The sequence below is a fragment of the Trachurus japonicus genome, chromosome 8 (assembly GCF_045865225.1).
Source record: "Trachurus japonicus isolate A0001 chromosome 8, Traja_1.0".
In the NCBI taxonomy this organism is placed as follows: Eukaryota; Metazoa; Chordata; class Actinopteri; order Carangiformes; family Carangidae; genus Trachurus; species Trachurus japonicus.
Genome location: NC_140914.1, coordinates 3,398,300 through 3,417,737, shown reverse-complemented (window position 1 = coordinate 3,417,737; position 19,438 = coordinate 3,398,300). Strand labels below are relative to the sequence as shown.

The following is a 19,438-nucleotide window of genomic DNA, read 5'->3' as shown; positions in this document are numbered from 1 at the left end:
TACATGAATTTCCCTCTAAAACAACTCTGTCTGGTAACGTTGTGTTATTAGCTCACGGCTCTGCTCCGCCGTTCTAAAAATAGCTTGCACCGACAATTAAAGGTAACGAACCTACTGCTATGACTATAGGGATTATGGTGATGGGCACAATTTGCCAAAATGTTGAACTTTAACACGTTCGATCCTGTTGATTAATAACTGGACACTTTGTTGGTTTGAGAACGAAACTGAAACAGATTTTAATGATGAACGAACGATGAGAGAAACAGTTTGTTTCTGATATATCTCTCTCTCTGACCTGTAGGTCCCAGTGACAATCGCTCGGCCTCTCACCCACTGATACCTCAAGTCGTGTGAGTCACTGACAACCAGCACACACACACACACACACACACACACAAACTCACACTTCAACAGAGATGAATGTCTCATTCATTCTTTATTACAGTGTTTAAATCTATTTATTTATTTATTTAAAAGGGACAATACACATTAATGAACATTCGTACGTGTGTACAAATGTAAATGCGTCAGAGTTAGCAACTTGCTAATTTGCATCCGTAGTCCCTTGGCAGGTAACACACAAACAGACAGAAATGCACAAGAATTATACAGTGGTTCACAATCATATACACAGTCATACCTATACATAAAGTGCATGTGATCTGTAAAGTGCCTGGTATAAAGTGCCAGTTTCTAAAGTGCAAGTGCAAGTTTAAATAGGTAAAGTGCAAGTCTAAATGGATGGATCCAGAATGTGATGGCCCGCACCAAGACATTGGAGACTACAGTAGCAGCAGTTATATAAGTGCCATTCACACACATACTTACAGAGATAAATTGCAATATAGAAAAATAAGACAAATGCAGTGCATACATACGTATATGTAGGCATGCACTGCACAACAACAAGAAAACCAGACGAATGACCACACAAAAAAACAAGGCAAGTGCAGCGCACGCATACATACGTATATGTAGGCGCGCACTGCACAACAAAACAAAAATCATGACAGCCAAAAGTATAGAGTAAGGCGGACGGACACCGAGCACGGCCCGTATGTCGCGCTCCGCGAAGGTCCCGCCTAGTCATGATTACAGACTTGGTTTGTTTTAAGCCAGTTTTTGAGGTGGACCTTGAAAGTGTTATAAGTGGTGCTTTCCCTTATTGTGCACAGTACATTATTCCAAATATTACAACCCTTAACCGATAGAACAGATTGACCAAAAGTTGTGCGTCTGAGAGGAACCTCGCAGTCTCCTCTGGTTCTGCCACTGGTAACTTTACATTTCATGTATTGTCATTAAAGGGACAACAAGGAGTTTGCTTTTGGTTCTAAAAGAGCCTCGTATTAATGTGGATGAATCTACGTTACCACTAGTTAATGGCTCCATTTAGATAAATACCGTATTGACCGGAATATAAGACGATATTTTTTCCGTCAAAAAAAGTCTGAAAAAGACGGGTCGTCTTATATTCGGGGTCTAGATATTTATATATGCAAATCAGCGGGTGACATCAAACAACGTCTGTCCAAGCAAGTCAGGGCTTTTCTTCCTCTCACACTCACACACACCAGTGACCTGAGAGATGCAGCTGCATCTGAGAGGATGATCGCGTGTGTGTGCGCCAAGTGTGTGTGTTGCCCCTTTGCCACACAGCAGAGCGCTGCCACACAGTTACAGCTCAACTCGGCTCGGTTTAGGTCATTTTAATCACAGCTGACTCCTTCACAGTTCCTCCGGGGGCGGGGGCGGGGTCGTCATATCACAGAGGCTACGGCCGCGTTGTCGCCGGGGACAGGGACACACCGGACACGGAGGCGCCGAATAGCTGCGAAGCGCCGAGAAGCTGAGCCAGTTTCCTTTCGGGGCTCATGTTAAAAGATTGTGTCGTTCACACCAGACGTCCTGCAGCAATCGTTTCGGTGTCTGGTCTATTTTGTGCGCGAGCTGCAAGCGATGGCGTCAAGCCGGGCAGGTCAAACAAAGAAACACGAGAGAATCCGCTCAACTTTCAAAATCAAAACAATTTTCAAAACACCGCAATTGATGCGTGTGCCTTTTTGTGTAAACAGAGCGCAAGAGAGATGGACACACACCTACACACATTCAGAGAGATCAGTGGGCGCTACAATCTACCAGAACGTTATTTCATAGATACTGAAAACATGATTTTAAAAAGATTATTTTTTTCTTTGATTTTGTCTGAAAAAGGTATTTTTCCAAAGACAGGTCTTGAAAAAGGGGGGTCGTCTTATATTCAGGTCAATACGGTATATTGTTTTGTCTTTATAGTTATTGTGATATTATTATTTAGTGGTCGACCCGTCCAGCATTTCCTAGTTTTGGTTTCCCGGACGCTGCCCGGCGGGTCATGGGAGTAACGCCACCGGATCACTAGTCGGCATCATTTATGGTCGGAACTACGACGGTATCTGATCGTCTTCCAACCTCCGACTTACGTTCTTGATCAATGAAAACATTCTTGGCAACTGTTTCCTTTCGGTCCAAGAAATTCAACGTGCACGCTGAGGCTCGTGGGAAATGTAGTGAAGACACTTTGCTTTCCAAAACTCCTCGTTGTCCCTTTAATGTTATTATTATCATTATAAAATACAAACACATCATTGTCATAACAAAGAACTAAAAGTAAAAGTACATGATATTTAAAATGTTTGTCTCAGAAACTCGTCCAACATTTAACTGTTGATTGGATCTGATGTGAAAGTGAAATAACTGTGATGTGTCGACTCTCAGTTCACCGTCGTCCGACCTCAGGATCCCGGGGCAACAGCGCTTCCAAAAAGACACCGGTCAGTCTTCCTCTGTCTCTTTCATAACAATCTATCTATGATCTTAGTTTGTTCACTTCGCTGTCACTCTGTAAACATCATCATTAACATCCACACGTCGTTTTCCCTCCTGCAGATAGTCTTCCCAGTTATGAGAATCCAACAGAAGGTAAGTTTGTGTTTCTTTAAAGCAGAAGTAAGTGATCCGGTGGTTTTGGCTAATGCTGCGTTCCAGGCAGGCTTTTGAAACCGTAAATAACAGCTTCATGTCACGACTTACGACTTTGTAGCGTTCCAGACAACCCACTCGTGTTTCTCCGACCTGTTTTACCGGTGAAAGTCACTATAACGGCCACTCGTAACTTCTGACCCGTGAACTCGTACCAGATCGAACTGGTACGACTTCACAGGTCGGAAAAACACGAGTTACGAGTTTCCTTGAACGCACCATAACAGTCCTCATCCCTCCGTCACCACATTCACGCACATCCCTTGGCTGCACACACAGAGAGGACTGCCCCTTTATGCCGTTCTCTCTCCTCATTGGATAAAAACTGTAGGATACGATAAATGTTTTCTCCTGGGCTCAGAGCAGAGCAGAGTGACTGACAGACCCGTGTTTCAGACCAAACACTCTATAGAAGTGATTGCTGTCGGAAGATACAACTATTTAAGACTTATATTAACACAAATATATTGCTTACTTCTGCTTTAATTGCTGTTCTCATCACATAACCCACATGTGTTTATATGAATGAGCGAAGTCTCATGTTGCTCCAAAGACCTGGACTTGGATCAAACTGTGCTGAGACAGAGGAACTGATCTGAAGACTTGAGACGTTTTCGACTTGACTTTGACAGCGTAGCCTCGGTTCTCACGGGTCTGGAGTTTGGACTCCCATTACCAAGAGTTAGGACTTGACGGTCTTGACTTTGTAGACCAGGACTTGGTTACCCAAAATTCAAATTTCACTCATTATCTACCCCCCCTCATGTGGACTAAGGGCTGGGAGAAGTTTCAGAGTCCTCCGTGGCTTCTCTGAGTTACAGGGGGTCTCGGCGTAGCAGTGCATGTCCATATGACGGTTGAGAACGGAGCTCACTTTTCTTCGTCCAAAAAGACACACCAAAAAACATCCAAATACCTCCATAGTGCTCGTATCTAATGTCCCTCTTGTATTGAAGCCCCAACATAAATGATTCCCAAAAAAATTAAACAAGTAAATGTTTTAAGCTTGTTTGTAGCGGAAGCTCCCAGTGTTGCTCTGCTGGAATCTTGCGCGATTTGCGGAGCCGTGAACTGGGTGTCGATGCAAATCGCGTGAGATTTGGACGGACCAGGAAGAGCAGTGCTGGGAGCTTCCGCTACAAACAAGCTTAAAATATAGACTTACTTAATTTTTTTCAGAACAATTTCTCATGTTGGGGCTTCAATACAAGAGGGACATTACATACGAGCAGCATGGAGGTATTTGGATGCTTTTTGGTGTGTCTTTTTGGACGAAGAAAAGTGAGCTCTGTTCTCAACCGTTATATGGACATGCAGTGCTGCACGGAGCCCCGCTGTAACTCAGAGAAGCCACGGAGGACTCTGAAACTTCTCCAAGCCCTTAAGATAATGAGTGCAATTTGAATTTGGAGTGAACTATCCCTTTAAGGAATCGCTGATCCTGGTTTGTTAGGCTGAGACTCGTAGATCCTGAGTTATTGGAGGCAACAGATCAAACAGAATCAAACAGAAACCATCCTGTGAGCTCAGACTGTGTTGTTGTTGTGGTTGTTTCCTGCAGTCATCCCCGACCGCCAGGACAGCGACGTGGACGATCCTGGATACATGTAGGTTTCCTCCGTCTCCGTCGAGCAGAAGCTTTTGGAACGTACTTCATTCTGTGTGTTCTTCAGTGAATCTGCTTCTCATCCGCTCGTCTCTCTTCTCTCTGCAGCATCGTGATACCTGACGACCCAGCTCCGGCTCGGCCAAGTGTGAGCCGAGCCTCCACGGCCAGTTCAGGTACAGTTTGGAAAAAGCAACGCAGATTCAAGCTTGTTAAGTTTGGAGTTTGTCTTGTTATTCAAAGGGGTTATTTGCATTGTCCTGCTATTGCTACATAGCTACAGTAACATTCTTGGAAGTAGAGAGTGGTTTCTGGCGCAACTTCACCAATCCACAAGGTGCATGGAGAGTGAAAGCAAAGTGGAGAGCATTCAAAGGAGCTCCAGCATAACTATCCTTGGTATCGTGACATGAAAGCTATTTTTCAACAACATATTTTCACTAATGGTTTGCGTTGTAATGTTAATTTTGTGAAACATAAGTTGTTTCTTGAGTATATAGAAAAATGGGCTAATGATATCTGGTTTAAACCAAAGCTCAGAACCTATTGCCAATTGAAAAATGTATATTGTTCAGAACCCGATGTGACTTTGCCATTGGATAGATCCAAGAGATCTTTATGTGGCCAGTTGAGGGCTGGATTCTCCCTCTGGCAGTAGAAGTTAGTAGGTTTAACTCAGTACCTGAGGATGAAAGACTATGCACATTATGTAATCTAAATGTAATTGAGGATGAACTGCATTTTGTGTTTCATTGTCCGTTATATGACGAAGCCAGAACAGGCAGTTTTTGTTTCAGAAAATGCAAAATGTGAAACCTGAGTTGTTTTGGGTTGATGATGAGGTAAAGTTGGAATGGTTCTTCAGAAGAGAAGTCTTTACTAGAGCTACTTTCATGAAAAGTTCTTGGTCAAAAAGAAGAGGTGAATTATTTATGTGAACTCCATGTGGTTTCTGTTTTTGTTTGGTTTTGTCTGTGCTCTGATGATTTTGTTTGGTGTCTGGATGTGATGATGGTGTGTCTTGTAGCTAAGCCCTTATAGGCTGGGCACCTTAATTGGTGCACGACACGTAAATAAATATAAATTCATTCATTCATTCCAGCAACACTTGTAATGGAAAAACAACTTTATTAGACCGACGCGTTTCGGCCCTAGCCTTCATCAGAGTCATAGAGAAACAAACTCCAGAGTTTGTTTCGGAGTTTGAATACATAGCTGGCATTGGCATTGACAGCTAGCGAGCAGAAGGGGGGCAACCGCCATTCCGACATCCCACCAGTCCGACATAGGCCTCTAATTGTCTAAATGGCAACACTTAATTTCTATCAAATGTCCCGTCATGGGACCCCGGATCGAGTCCCACGTCGGGCAGACCTTTCCTGCATGTCATTCTCTCTCTCTCTGCCTCCCCCTTTCCTGTCTATCTCACTGTGCTATCAAATAAAGGCAAAAAAGCCACACACAAAAAAAAAAAGTCCCGTCATTCCGACAATTTTTGCCTCCTATGGTCGGAATGACTGTATTTTTTTCTTTTTTTAAACATCCTGCCTTTCCGACAATTCCTTTAATAGAGTATTTGTTTCCCCAAAAGATTTTGCACTGGTTGGGTTTAGGCAATGATGAAAGGAGTTGGTTAAGTTTAGTAAAAAGAGCAGGTAGAGGCTAGACAGGCAGTAATGCTGTGTAATTATTACACACAACCATGTGGGTATTCCTCTATCAGCATGTCTTAAAGAAGGGACTCACCTGTTGAGTAACGCACATTTCCTTATATTGAAAGCCTTGTCGGAATGGTGGGACGTTCGCATGTCAGAATAGCGGTATGTCGGAATGGTGGTCTGTCTGAACGGTGGGATGTCGGAATGACAGCATGTAACCTGAGCAGAAACATTGAGCTCAGAATCAAACTTCATTCCTTCACTGAGCAAAAAGAGCAATCCTTTTGTTTCTGTAATTGGGGTCCGCTCAAAATTCCGACATCCCATCATTCTGAAAATTACAAATTGTTACAAAATCTCAATGTTTCGACATCCCGTTGTTCCGACCATAATAAACCTGTTGTTCCGACATGTGATTATATACTATAGGCGTCATAGAGGGGAGAGAATGAAACACCATAACCTCCTGTTATTAACTCTGGGGTCCAGGTTGTGTGGGGAGCTCTCCGCGGTGCCGACCGGCCCACGGTGGGTTATGGGATGTGGTTTATGGTTAGGATTAGGGTTTGGTTGGGCACAATAACGTTGTCTGAAGTACAATGTGCACAGGCGCAGGTTTTCACTTGTATCAGATATCGATGGTTAGGGTTCGAAACATTGAGATCTCGGAATAATGGGTCATTTTTGGACTATTGGGATGTTGGAATTATGACATGGCAACTTCTTTACTTCCCAATCACTCATTTCTTCTACAGTCATTTGCATGTTAACAGGCTAGCCCGCTTTCTGACATCAATGCTGGGTCTCTATTCGCACACTTCCACTTACTATTTTGAGCGGGCTCACACTGACAGCATGACAAAATGCAGTGTTGTGGCTGACGATCACCAGCTTAACGTTACCCACAGAGCTAACGCTAGCTGTTGCATTTTGTGAATATTTACAACTTGTTAAGCCTCTGCCCACACATCTAATGCTAAAGTATTTTACAGTGTAGACAATTTAACACACATAAACAACCAACTACTAACATACGCCATAAGCTGAATGCGGCAGCTATGGTTCATCAGTTGGTGATTTCTGGCAATAACTCAATTCAACGTTTGCAAATGTTGCGATCGTCATTTCTGGTGAGTGCACAACGGCCGTATTTGATTTGAGACAACGTTGACTACCCTGTTGAAATTTGCACAATACAGAAGTAGTGTACATAGTATACTATATGGAAATGTACTAATGGAAGTATCTGGATTGAGACACATGTCTGTTTTGTTTTCATCCACAGATAATGAAACTGATTATGTTAACCTGGCGAAAGGTGAGGACCTTCATGTTCTTCTTTCCAGTTCATTCACCCACAACAAGAACTTGACAGAAACAATTTCCTCTTATTAAAATTTTTGTTCATATTATTATTATTTCCCTTGTGTTTATTTTATTGAACTAAACTGGCTGAAAGTTTGAAGTGACTTCGTCTCATGTGAATTCCTGTAAATGTTGTGAGTCAAGCAGAGGAACCAGAGGAGGATGAACAAGAGGACGAGTCCAACGATGAACAGGAGTATCAGAACGTGGATCCAAAGAACTCCCTGAGTGAGTCGGATCAGACGTCCACTCTCGTCTTGGTTTTCAGGTCATGTGACGACGTGCTGCAGTTTCTCCTCTGTGGTGTTTCACACAGGAAGTCTGCAGGGTGTCAGGTTCTCCTGCAGCCTCAGCTCTGGTGCTGTTTATCTCACAATACTTTTATTTTTAATCTCTGTTAAAGCTCTAAAGTGTGTCTAAAAGTGTTTGACCCCATTTTTTGACCCATTTGACCCATTCATTCTGCACTGACTCTAGAGTGCCCCCCAAAAAATTGGAAACGTTTTTTCCGTCAATCATTTGTCCCCTTTAATAATACAAATTGGTGTTGTATTTTACATCGTTGGAAAGCCTGATTAGTCGCCTTTCCAATGGAGTACAACTTGTAAGGATTGTGCATCGGTGGAATGAGCAACACAGCTTAATGTGTGGGTAGCGGTCCCCAAAAAATGTGCCAAAATCCCCCCCAAAACTTGTCATCATTGAAGGTACAGTAATCTCAATGCAGTGAGATGTCGGAATGAGATTCTGGAGTCAGTGGCGTTCCCATATCTACCCAACTCCATCCTGCAAGATGACAGCACTCTCCCAGAGCAATACAAGACAAGACAATGGATTTTGGCATATTTTTTGGGGGGGCCACTACCCACACGTTTAGCTGTGTTGCTCATTCCACCGATGCACAATCCTTACAAGTTGTACCTCATTGTAAAGGCGACTAATCAGGCTTTCTAATTGGTCAAATTGGTCAAATTGGTCTTATTAAAGGGGAGAAAAGATTGTATAACTGCTAACTTTGTTCTTACTAACACGACTCTCTCTCTCTCCACTCTTCCAGCAGCTCACTCGATCACCTCAGCGCTCTCTCGTTCTCGCCCGTCAAGCCGGGAAACGAGGCGAACTTTTAATGGTAATTGACAAATGTGGCTAATTTGTTAATGTCAAGCTGTTTCAGTTGAAAAGTCGCTAGTACTTTAAGTTAATTCAAAATTCAAAACAACAAATACTGAAAAATACGGTGAAACATTTGCAAATCTGATCGATTTAATCTTATTAAGTTATGGCTCGTATGTAACAGACATTTTAACGGACATGTTAAAGTTACGCACTACGGCTTTGACTAAAATGCAACTTCGGAATTAGATATTAAAGATAGTGCAGTTTGTTTTATTGACAGATGATACAGGCTTTCTTAGTTTGGGAGACAATTTAAAAATGATAACTAGAAAATGAGATGGTTAAACTAAAAAAAATGGTTTGATATAAATTATAGCCCTATAAAATTTGAGTAAAACTAAGTTTATGGTGTTCACAAATAGAAAAAAGGATGAATATGTTTCATTGTCTATTAATGGAGACGTGATAGAAAAGGTGTCAGAATCCGTTTTTGGAGGGTGTAATTTTGGATGAAAAACTAACATGGAAATTACATATTGCTCATATACAGAATACAGTGTCTAAATATATTTCTGTTCTAGGTAAAGCAAAATAAAAACTTCATGCTATTGCCCCTACTACATATTTTGCTTGTAGCTATGTAGTAGGGGCAATAGCATGAAGTCATTGTTTTATTGCATTTATTAGAAGTTCTCTTCACCTTGCTCCTTTCCAAACCCGGGATTGGAATGAACACAAAATTAAACAATTAAATAAATTAAGTCTTGCTAACAGTAGTTAATGTAACTTAAAGGTACAGTTCAACATTTAGTCAGATTCTCTCCTCTCACCATAATCCCTAAAGCAGTAGTTCCAACACCTTTACTGTAATTATCGGTGCATGTTGTTTTGAGATCGGCGGAGCAGAGCCGTGAGCTGCTCAGTGAACACAATGGAGGTGAACGGCTAGGCTCAAGTAAAAAAAAAAAAAAAAATTAGAAGAAGGAAATAAGTAGGTTAGAGAGCAAAACTTAAAGGGATAGTCCACCCAAAATTGAAATGTCACTCATTATCTCCTCCCCGTCATGTGGACTAAGGGCTGGGAGAAGTTTCAGAGTCCTCCGTGGCTTCTCTGAGTTACAGGGGGTCTCGGCGTAGCAGTGCATGTCCATATAACGGTTGCAAATGGATACCAACTGTCTTCATAACAAAAAGACACACCAAAAAAACATCCAAATACCTCCATGCTGCTCGTATGTAATGTCCCTCTTGTATTGAAGCCCCGAAATGCGAAATTGTCCCGAAAAAAATTAAATAAGTCTATGTTTAAAGCTTGTTTGAAGCGGAAGCTCCTCTTCCTGGTTCGTCCAAATTTGACGAACCGGTGTGTCTTTTTGTTACGAAGACAGTTGGTATCCATTTGCAACCGTCATATGGACATGCACTGCTACGCCGAGACCCCCTGTAACTCAGAGAAGCCACGGAGGACTCTGAAACTTCTCCCAGTCCTTAGTCCACATGAGGGGGAGGAGATAATGAGCGAAATTTCAATTTTGGGTGAACTATCCCTTTAAGAAAATTGATTAGCAAAACTGTGTCAGACTGAAGTTAAAAGGCAGCTAACAGTTAACTTCAGTGTAATTTAAAGCTGCATTTAGAAACTAGTTTGTTAACTCACCTGTCTCTCTGATATCTTTTACGTTTCACATCCGTTTCACCCGTGTTCTTCTCGTTTCTCGTTCTGCTGCAGACGCGACGTCCGAGTCGGAGTCGTCTGACGATGAAACTGGGAACTACGTCAACCAGCCGCCGGTAAGTGTCGACACGGTCACGTCGATGTCTCAGTCCGTCCTGTAGCAGCAGCTGTCTGTCACTCACGTCCTCTCTGTCCTCTCAGATGATGTGAACACGACGGACACGACGGCCGATGATGATTGACCTCTGACCTCCTGACCACAGCGGGCGGCCATCTTTGTCTTTCTCTCTCTCCACCTTCACTCCGTCTAATGTCTCGACAGTAGTGAAGAAAAACTGAGCTTAAAAAGTTTTGTTTTTTAAACTGAATAAATTACAGTTTTTCCACTATTGATCAGACAAAACATGGCGGTTAAAGACGTTGCACTGAATTCTGGGAAATTTTGGAGCTTTTGGCATTTTATAGATTAAATAATTTTATTTTTTTTGGTTGAGTGGGAGGAAATCAGAGAGAGATTAACGTGTTGTTTTATTAGGAACACCCAGTTGATGCTTGAACAGTGTTGATTTGAGTTTCTCCTGCTGCTCTGAATAATTTCCTAAAATGTAACGGAAAACATGTTTGTTTGGGATAAACTTTCTTTTTTTTTTCTTTTTTTTTTTGCCAAACATGAAATCTACGGAGCCCCAGATATGACATGCGGGAAAAAAATTATAATTTGTGGCCACGAAATACTAATTTCCCACAGAATATTAATTAGTTCCCACAAATTAGTAATTCGTTCCCACGAAATAGATATAACGTGCACACGAAATACTAACGTGCCCTGGACAGCTGGGTGAGCATTTGGATGGGTATTTCTGTGCTTTGTAGGAGCCAACTAGTGTTTAGTTTAGGGCAGTGATTAGTTTGTTTCATATATTTATCATTATTCTGCATTTATGCCTAAATGCGTAACTGGAGAGATCCAGTTAAGCTTTTCAAAATGTCTTTTAGTTCATCCCCAACCTAAAATAAAACTATACTATGCTACTACACACTATCCCTGTCCATTGTGTGACAGCGTGACTGTTCCTGTTTGAGAAGGTGCGCTCGATTTGCTTGCCCAGCTGTCCAGGAATAATATAGTCTACTATTATGTTTTAGTATTTCGTGCGCACGTTATACCTATTTCGTGGCCACAAATTTCATTTCATTTCATTTCTTTATTTATTGAATTGGGACAGTGCACATTCATCAACACTGACGCATTAAGTATCAGTGTAAATGTGCCGGACTTAGCACAACTGATAAATTTCAGCCGCAGTCCCAAGGCAGGTTTCTAAAAAAATACTAAAAAATTAGTATTTCGTGGGAACAAATTAATATTTTGTGGGAACAAATTAGTATTTCGTGGCCACAAATAATTATTTTTTTCCCGCATGTCATATCTGGGGCTCCGTAATAAAACAAATATCGCATCACTGAAACAATACAAGTTTCAATAAAAACTGAACACTGTTGCGTAGTGGCTTAGTGTTCCTCATAAACTGACATTATGTTTTATATAATAGTTCAATAGTTCAATAATAAAAAAAAACAAAGGTCAGAAAGCAGATTTGTTTTTTTCTCTTCTTGACACTTTGTTCAAATGTTTTTCCTTCTTTTCTGAGCTGTAGAACTGATCGTGTTTAGTTAAACTGGCCGTCACCAGAGGTCAGGAACACTAAATTAAAATCCAGAATAATGAATCTGCAGCTCCACCAGCCCGACCCCGTCACACTGTGGCTCATTGTGACTGTTTATCTCCGTTTTATTCTGTCGTCACGTTAAAGTTATAATGTTTTTTTGCCATTTTAATCTGATAGTTTTCTTTGTGGTTAATGTTTCCCTCCACAGCGTGTGAGCTGTAGGAGGATCGTACGTATGTTTGAGCTTTACTCCATTTTACTGACACTCCTGAGAATGTCTTCACGCAGATGATTTTTTACATATTTGTATTTAATGTGTTGTTAACATGTTGTGTGTGGAACTGTCGTAACTACAACTCAATTAAACATTTAACGAAACTTTCAGCTCTGCCCAGTGGCGTCATTAGGCCTATTTTAGGGGGGCTTCAGCCCCCCTAAAATATTCTTAAGCCCCCCCAAATAATTTGGTGTTCTTTTATTATGTGACTTTTTTTTTTTATATATGTGACATATATTTTCCTTTTAAGGACCCCAGCTGTCACCGCATTTGTCTCTTGTTATTTCTGATTTGTTTAATTTAATTAGTTTGTTGAGTGTGTGACCACCCCCCTCCCAGCTGTGAGTTGGTTGCGCCCATGTAGCGGCGGCTTGTTTGAAGCTCCGCTCCGAGCCTGCAGTGACGGGCTGCAGGAGCTCTGAGGTCAACAGAGGGAGAGAGTCAGTCCACCTGTAGCTAAAAGAGGACTAGCAGGCATCAGACAGTAAGCTACTACATCTCTAAATAGTAGTGTTGTCAAAATGACCGCGATAAAATTTGAATTCATGTGAAATATTAATTGCGTTGTAAACGGATCAGTTTTAAAGCTAGAGCGAAGATACAGATATTATATTAAACCAGGAGACACAAGGCTTCTGTTGGTACCAACCATGGCATGATAGCTTGTCAGAAAACGGGCTAAATAATGCTCCAAAGTTCGGCTAGATTCTGGTGGGGAAAACTTTTAAACGGGGATCCTGAACACTCCTGTCATCATGTGTGTGTTCCTCTCCCTCTCTCTCTGTCTGTCTGTCTGTCTCATGTGCCGTGTGTGTGTGTGTGTGTAATGTGTTAACATTCATCTGGTACTTTATAGCTTGGCTGTGTTAAAGAAAATAACATTTAGCAGTAAAAACCGATTATTTAATGGATTAATTTAAAATACTAATGATATCTGGTGACACTGCAGGCAGCACAGACAGACAGGGAGAGAAATGCTGTAGGGAGAGGCCAGACACAGGACACAAGACACAGGAATATATAAAAACAGCATGATAACAATATAGGTATAAATATATATATATATATTTAAACCTAGTCCAAATAAAACTACTAATAAAAGCAGAATATTCAAATTAAAATGATTCTCAGGGTCAGTCATTTGAACCACTCCCCAATGTCTATTTCACCTCAGAAAAAAAAAAAATCTGAAATTTCTTGTGAAGGTCCTGGTTGTGTAGAAGATGAAGGGGTTTCTAGGGTGAAGTGTGCACTCTTTACCATAAATATCTGCTACAGTTGGAGTCGCACTTCATTTCTGTTGTCTGGTCTTATTTGAATTGGAAAATGTGAGGAGGTCTGGGTGAAATCAAAATGAGCCAAAAACAGCTGTATTTGGATGGAGTGTATAACCATTATGACACAGGCTACTAGTGAAATATAATTAGTTTTCCAGTCCACCTGGACATATCCATGATAGTCAAACACCTGAAAAATTACTCAGGTTAACTTTTTTTAGCATCTACTTTTACACAGTAAAATTCAAAAGTAGTTGAATTCTTAGATTCAACTAGCCCATGATTCAATACTCTAAATTTACTCTAAATTCTAAATATTGTGTTTTTTCTGGGCCATTGTGAAAGTTCGTGCTTGCGCACTACATTCGCTCACATCCTGTGCATCTACTGGGGGCTAAGCCCCCCTTGTCCTTAAAACCTAGTGACGCCCCTGGCTCTGCCTGATTTCATCTCTTTTAGCCACAAAGTTGAAGTTAGAAACTCAGCTGGTAACTAAACCGCAACTAAAGCAGCTATCCAACATTATTAGCCAAATTGTAAATAAAGTATCTTTGAAACTAGATAGCATTAATGTAACTTAGGGCTAAACATAGCAGCTAGCCAACTCGTGCCATTTGTTTGTATTACTGTAACTTAAACTTAATTCAGATGCAAAGTAAGGCTGAAGTTAAAAGCTAGCTGACATTAATTAGCTCAGTTGTAACTTAAAGGAGCATTATCGCAAATACAGCAGTAATAAAAGCAATAAAAAAAAACTGAAATATGCAATAAATAGGTCGAGGGGAGGGGAGCCATAACTATATGTATACAAAATATAGCCAACAGTGTAGTGTCTGTGGAGCAAATGCAGAATTTCTTTTTGCTATGAGACGAGCCGGCCCGGCCGCTCCTGAACGGCATGCTATGTAGGATGTTTACTTCAGATACGCTGCACCACCGGACCCATCTAGTGGCCGAACAAAGAATTGTAATTTGCGATAATGCTCCTTTAAGGCTAAAATAAGAAACCAACTAACATATAAAGTTTAATTTAAGGATTAAATTGGAAACTAGACAGCACCAGTTAGCTATAATTTATTTAAAAGCTAAAGTCAGGACATTAGAAACTAGACAGCATCAGTTAGTTGTAGCCTTTGTTTCAGTTTAGCTAACTATTTGCTTCAAACTTCAGCTTAAAGGGTAAACTTAGGCTGTCTTTACATCGATGGGTCAAGAGGCCCCAATTCCGAATTTTTTCCTCTCAAGTGATACAGATTGGATCTGGAACATGAAAGTGTAAACAGGACAAATACGCATCATCAGATATTGTCAGATCAGATTCAGGCCTTGTTATATGTGGAAAAAATCGGGATATCTGCCAAGTCTCTGTAGTCTGAACAGACAAATGGGATCTTTCCTGGCAATGCGAGTCGTCATCAATAATAATATTAATTCTTGTTCCCACACGTTTCACTGAACCTCTGTAGCCCGTGATTGACACGTGGCCAGCTGCGGTCACTGTCACAGGAGTTATAGTGTTTCATTTTCCTGAGGTCTGCACGTCTGTTTCTTTCCTCACTTCTTGTTCTTGATTTCATCTACAGTAACATTCGTTTATATGCGGATCGAAGGTGTGAACGAAAGTGCGCGAGAGAAACACCGGATTTCACGTTTTTTAAAAACTGAAACGAGCCGGTTGGAAATTAGGAGGAAAAACAAACAAGTACAGAAACAGTGACGTGTTGGATATAAACTCTGACACATCTTCCTTTATAATTATTATGGGATTATAACACAACCTAATAAATCTCCCGTCTTTAAAAAGAAATAACTCACTTCTGATAGAACATGTAAATAGACAGTCAAAAAAATTGGATATAGGCAACAAATGAGAATTGGGCATCGAGGTCAGTAGTGTGAAGACAACCTTCGCTACTGTTGTTTAAGGCTTTTCTTTTAAACTACATAAGCTAGCTAACTGCAAAAAAGAAACGCTGGAGCTGCATCTAATAAATTAAACAGGTCTGAGACAACAGATTTTTTTTTCAGTGGTTTTATTTTATAAATGCACTGGTTTCGTCTGAAAAAGGGCAGAGGAGGGACGAGGGGAGAGAATAAACAATGTTTTCTTCACTGTCGTCAGTCCAAAAGTTTCCACCAGTGTTTTATCGTCTTCGGTCCAGCTCGGTGCTCGGTGTCCGTCGTGTGAAAACAGTCTGTACTTACATAGTATTAAAATGTCCTGCTGCTCTAAAACGCCCGGGTAAAAAAAACAGGAAGTGATAATCTGACGTCAGGAGGCGGGAATGTCGTGAGTCGCTTTTAGATTCTGGGTTTTCTTTCTTTCTTTTCGTTTTGTTTTGTTTTGTTAGTTTGTTTCTGTCGTCACTCGTTGGTGAATCCAGCTGTGGCGAGGAAGAGCGTTCAGTTTGCAGACGGGTGGAAGGACAGCTGCTGCGCCGCGTGAACAGCTGCAAAACACAACACAACACACAACACACTGTTAGATCCAGCTGTCTTACCAAGAATATCTGTCTTATTTCTAGTCAAAATGTCACTTCTAGTCAAAACAAATCAAATTATACTCAAAATAAGACTCGTCACATAAAAATTAGCTTGTTTTTAGACACTTTTTACTTCTTTCAAGCAGATTTTCACTTGAAATAAGTAGAAAAATCTGATAGTGGAGCAAGTTTTTCTTTCTTATTTATTACGAGCACAAAAAACCTGCTTTCACTGGCAGATTTTTCTACTTATTTCAAGTGAAATTTTGTTCGAAACAAGTGAAAATGATCTAAAAACAAGTTATTTTAAGTGGAAAGAGATTAGTTTTGACTAGAAATGAGACGTTTTGACAAGAAATAAGACAAATATTCTCTGAAAGATTTTGAGTTTTTGCAGTGTACATTTGCAATACTGTGCAGAAGTGTGGGGAAACACGTACAAAAGTGTCATGCACCCCTGTTTGTTCACACTTCAAAAAAGAGCCATAAGAATCCTACACTATGCACCAGTACAGAGCATCACACAAACCAGTTGTCCATCAATGCAAAAATCCTCAAACTACACAACTTAATCAACTACAAAACTCTGCAGATTATGTACAGGGCCGAAAACAGAGACCTTCCACATAACTTACAAGGTTCAACTACCAACAACATTTCTCCCAAAATTGAAAAAAAAAAAGGTCATTTAGAGCTTTTATTGCCTGAAATGACTAAACTAGTCTAAATAACAAAAATAGTATTTTCAGACCTTGAATAATAATAATAATGCAACGGAAATCATGTTCATATTTATTCCTAAACAACACAGCAAGAATATTTGACCTCAGGAAAAGAAAAGAATGACTGTCATACATGTAGAGATGCTTTTAAGAAACATTTTGTGAAAGTGGTCTCTTATTTGTCTCAGAAATAAATAAGAGACCACTTTCACAAAATGTTTCTTCCTGAGTTAAAATATTCTTGTTGTGTTGTTTAAGAATAAATATGAACATGTTTCTTTGCATTATTATTATTATTCAAGGTCTGAAAAGACTTGATATTTTTGTTATTTAGACTAGTTTCGTCATTAGCCAATAAAAGCTCTAGATTACTTTTTTTTTTTCAATTTTGGGAGAAATGTTGTCGGTAGTTGACACATACCTATACATAGTAAAACCAGAGAAACTGATCATTTTGGGAGTGGTCTCTTAATTTTTTCCAGAGCTGTATGTTATTTAGGCAGAGGAGAGTGAGAACTCGGCTAAAATCCTTTTCTATCTCAGTCACTGGTGTCAAACAGTGGAACAAACTAGATGATGAGGTTAAAAAATCAAGAAACTTGTGAGCTTTTAAAAAGGAAATGAAACAAAACTCTATTCTAGACAATTATAAACTGATTTAAACCCAGAGAAAGAGGTTTATTAGCGTTATTCTGGTCTGGCTGTCTGCAGTCACCTTGTGCTGGTCCGATGTAGAAGTGCTGCGGCGCCCCCTGCTGGGCCGGCGGGCCGTGCTGAGGGTTGGAGACGGCGGCGGCCTGCTGAGCGGCGGCGTAGTGCAGCATGACGGGCGCGTGGCCGTGTGCTGCAGAGTGGTGCTGTGCCGACATCCCTCCGGCCATGTGAGCCTGCAGAGGACGGAGACAAGACGAGATGAGACGCTGCACACACACGGGGCGCCGCTCGGTCCAAGAACATGAAAGGCCTTTGCAAACCAAGTCTGGTTTTTTTGTCCGAAATTGCCGCATGTTTAAAAATTAATTTTGTCTCATTTTCCTAAGTTTGGAAGTGTTAATAAAAATGCATTGTAATAAAACGCATCGGACTCAACTCAAGATGTCTATGCGTTATGATTTTTGTGGAGTGACAGATCAGAAAAACGGGCTTGGTGTGCAAAGACCTTAAAGGATAATTGCCGTTTTTTTACAATCTGGACCTTATTTCTAGTATAAAATCCGATCATTTCCTCCCCCAGATAACTTTGGTGTCATTACAAGTGGTTGTGATGAAATGAGCTCCAGCCGAGAGCCGCGTATATCCGTATAATGGAGTCTACAGGGCAGCAGAATGCAGCCTCTAAATAACACATTATCTGCAGAGAAACTCCTTCATTTCACCAATATTTAGTTCTGATAGGCTAGTGCTATTCCCCTCTGAGTCCGGGGTTAGCTGTTATCAACATCCGGGGTCTGTAGGTTGACCTACTGACCTCTGACCTGGATGATGTCATCTCTGAGCGCCGCACGGCGAGGCTTGTTGCTAGCGCTAATGCTACGGTTGGTTTCTGCGTGTTTCCGACTTGTCAGAATAAAATGAGCAGCTGGATGAAGTTCAGCTTCCACAGGCTTCCTCTCCTCAACCTGGACTCACTAAAGCTCCGGCTAGTTGAGATAAAAATGGACCCGAATGCCGAAGCAGAATGATTATTATCAGAATGAGCCGGGCAGCGGTCGGAGATGACATCATCCAGGTCAGAGATCAGTTAACAGCTAACCCCGGACTCAGAGGGGAATAGCACTAGCCTATCAGAACTAAATCTTGGTGAAATGAAGGAATTTCTCTGCAGATAATGTGTTATTTAGAGGCTGCATTCTGCTGCCCTGTAGACTCCATTATACGGATATACGCGCCTCTCGGCTGGAGCTCATTTCATCACAACCACTTGTAATGACACCAAAGTTATGTGGGTGAGGAAATGATCGGATTTTATGATAGAAATAAGGTCCAGATCTAGTTTCCTCAGGAATCTAAAGGTTTCACCCAGATGAACTGAAGTTGAGGTGTTGGCACCGACCTGTGTGAGCTGTCCGATGGAGGGGAAGCCGTGGGGCAGCTGCTGGTGGGCAGCGAGGCCGTAGCTCTGCAGGTAGGAGGCCTGGGGGGAGCTGTGGCCGGGGGGGAGGTTAGGAGGAGCAGCAGCCGACAGAGCAGCAGAGTGGAACATGGACTGAGGCTGAGGACCGGCCGCACTCGCCTGAGAGACGAGAGAGAGAGAAGAGACACACAACACACATTAGATACAACCTTTAACTCTGTCACTTCATGATCTGGGCCCAGTTGTTCAAAAGGTGTAGTCTGGATAAAAATTATCTGTATTTTAAGATCCCTTTTTTTCTACCCAGGATCATGTACTCCATCTTAATTTTATCCCAGTTGTTCAAAGCAAAGTTAGATTGGATCAGTCTGATCCTGATCCAAACTGTTCAAGATTACCAAATCCAGATAAAGATGCTCTAGATGGGACTGTGCATCACACTGAAGGCTGATTGGTCTGTTAACAACAGGTAGAACAGCAGCATGAGGTCT

General features: G+C 41.2%; 1 protein-coding gene and 2 long non-coding RNA genes across 3 annotated transcripts in view; 2 read left to right on the top strand and 1 right to left on the bottom strand.

The window, feature by feature from the left end:
- Positions 1-2,885: 2,885 nt before the first annotated feature.
- Positions 2,886-4,809, top strand: LOC146982347 (uncharacterized). Its single transcript, XR_015036252.1, has 3 exons — positions 2,886-2,964; positions 4,586-4,631; positions 4,739-4,809. It is a non-coding gene; the product is annotated as an uncharacterized LOC146982347 (long non-coding RNA).
- A 2,969-nt stretch (positions 4,810-7,778) lies between these two features.
- Positions 7,779-11,096, top strand: LOC146982346 (uncharacterized). Its single transcript, XR_015036250.1, has 4 exons — positions 7,779-7,881; positions 8,711-8,782; positions 10,499-10,560; positions 10,646-11,096. It is a non-coding gene; the product is annotated as an uncharacterized LOC146982346 (long non-coding RNA).
- Positions 11,097-15,695: 4,599 nt separating this feature from the next.
- The window catches only part of atxn2l (ataxin 2-like), a 30,458-nt gene continuing 26,715 nt past the window's right edge, over positions 15,696-19,438 (bottom strand). The window contains exons 21-23 of the mRNA XM_085783346.1: positions 18,927-19,106; positions 17,589-17,760; positions 15,696-16,118 (exon numbers count right to left, since the gene is read on the bottom strand). Of these exons, the coding sequence (XP_085639472.1) occupies positions 16,072-16,118; positions 17,589-17,760; positions 18,927-19,106 (399 nt within the window). The 3' untranslated portion in view covers positions 15,696-16,071. The remainder of the gene's footprint in view (positions 16,119-17,588; positions 17,761-18,926; positions 19,107-19,438) is intronic.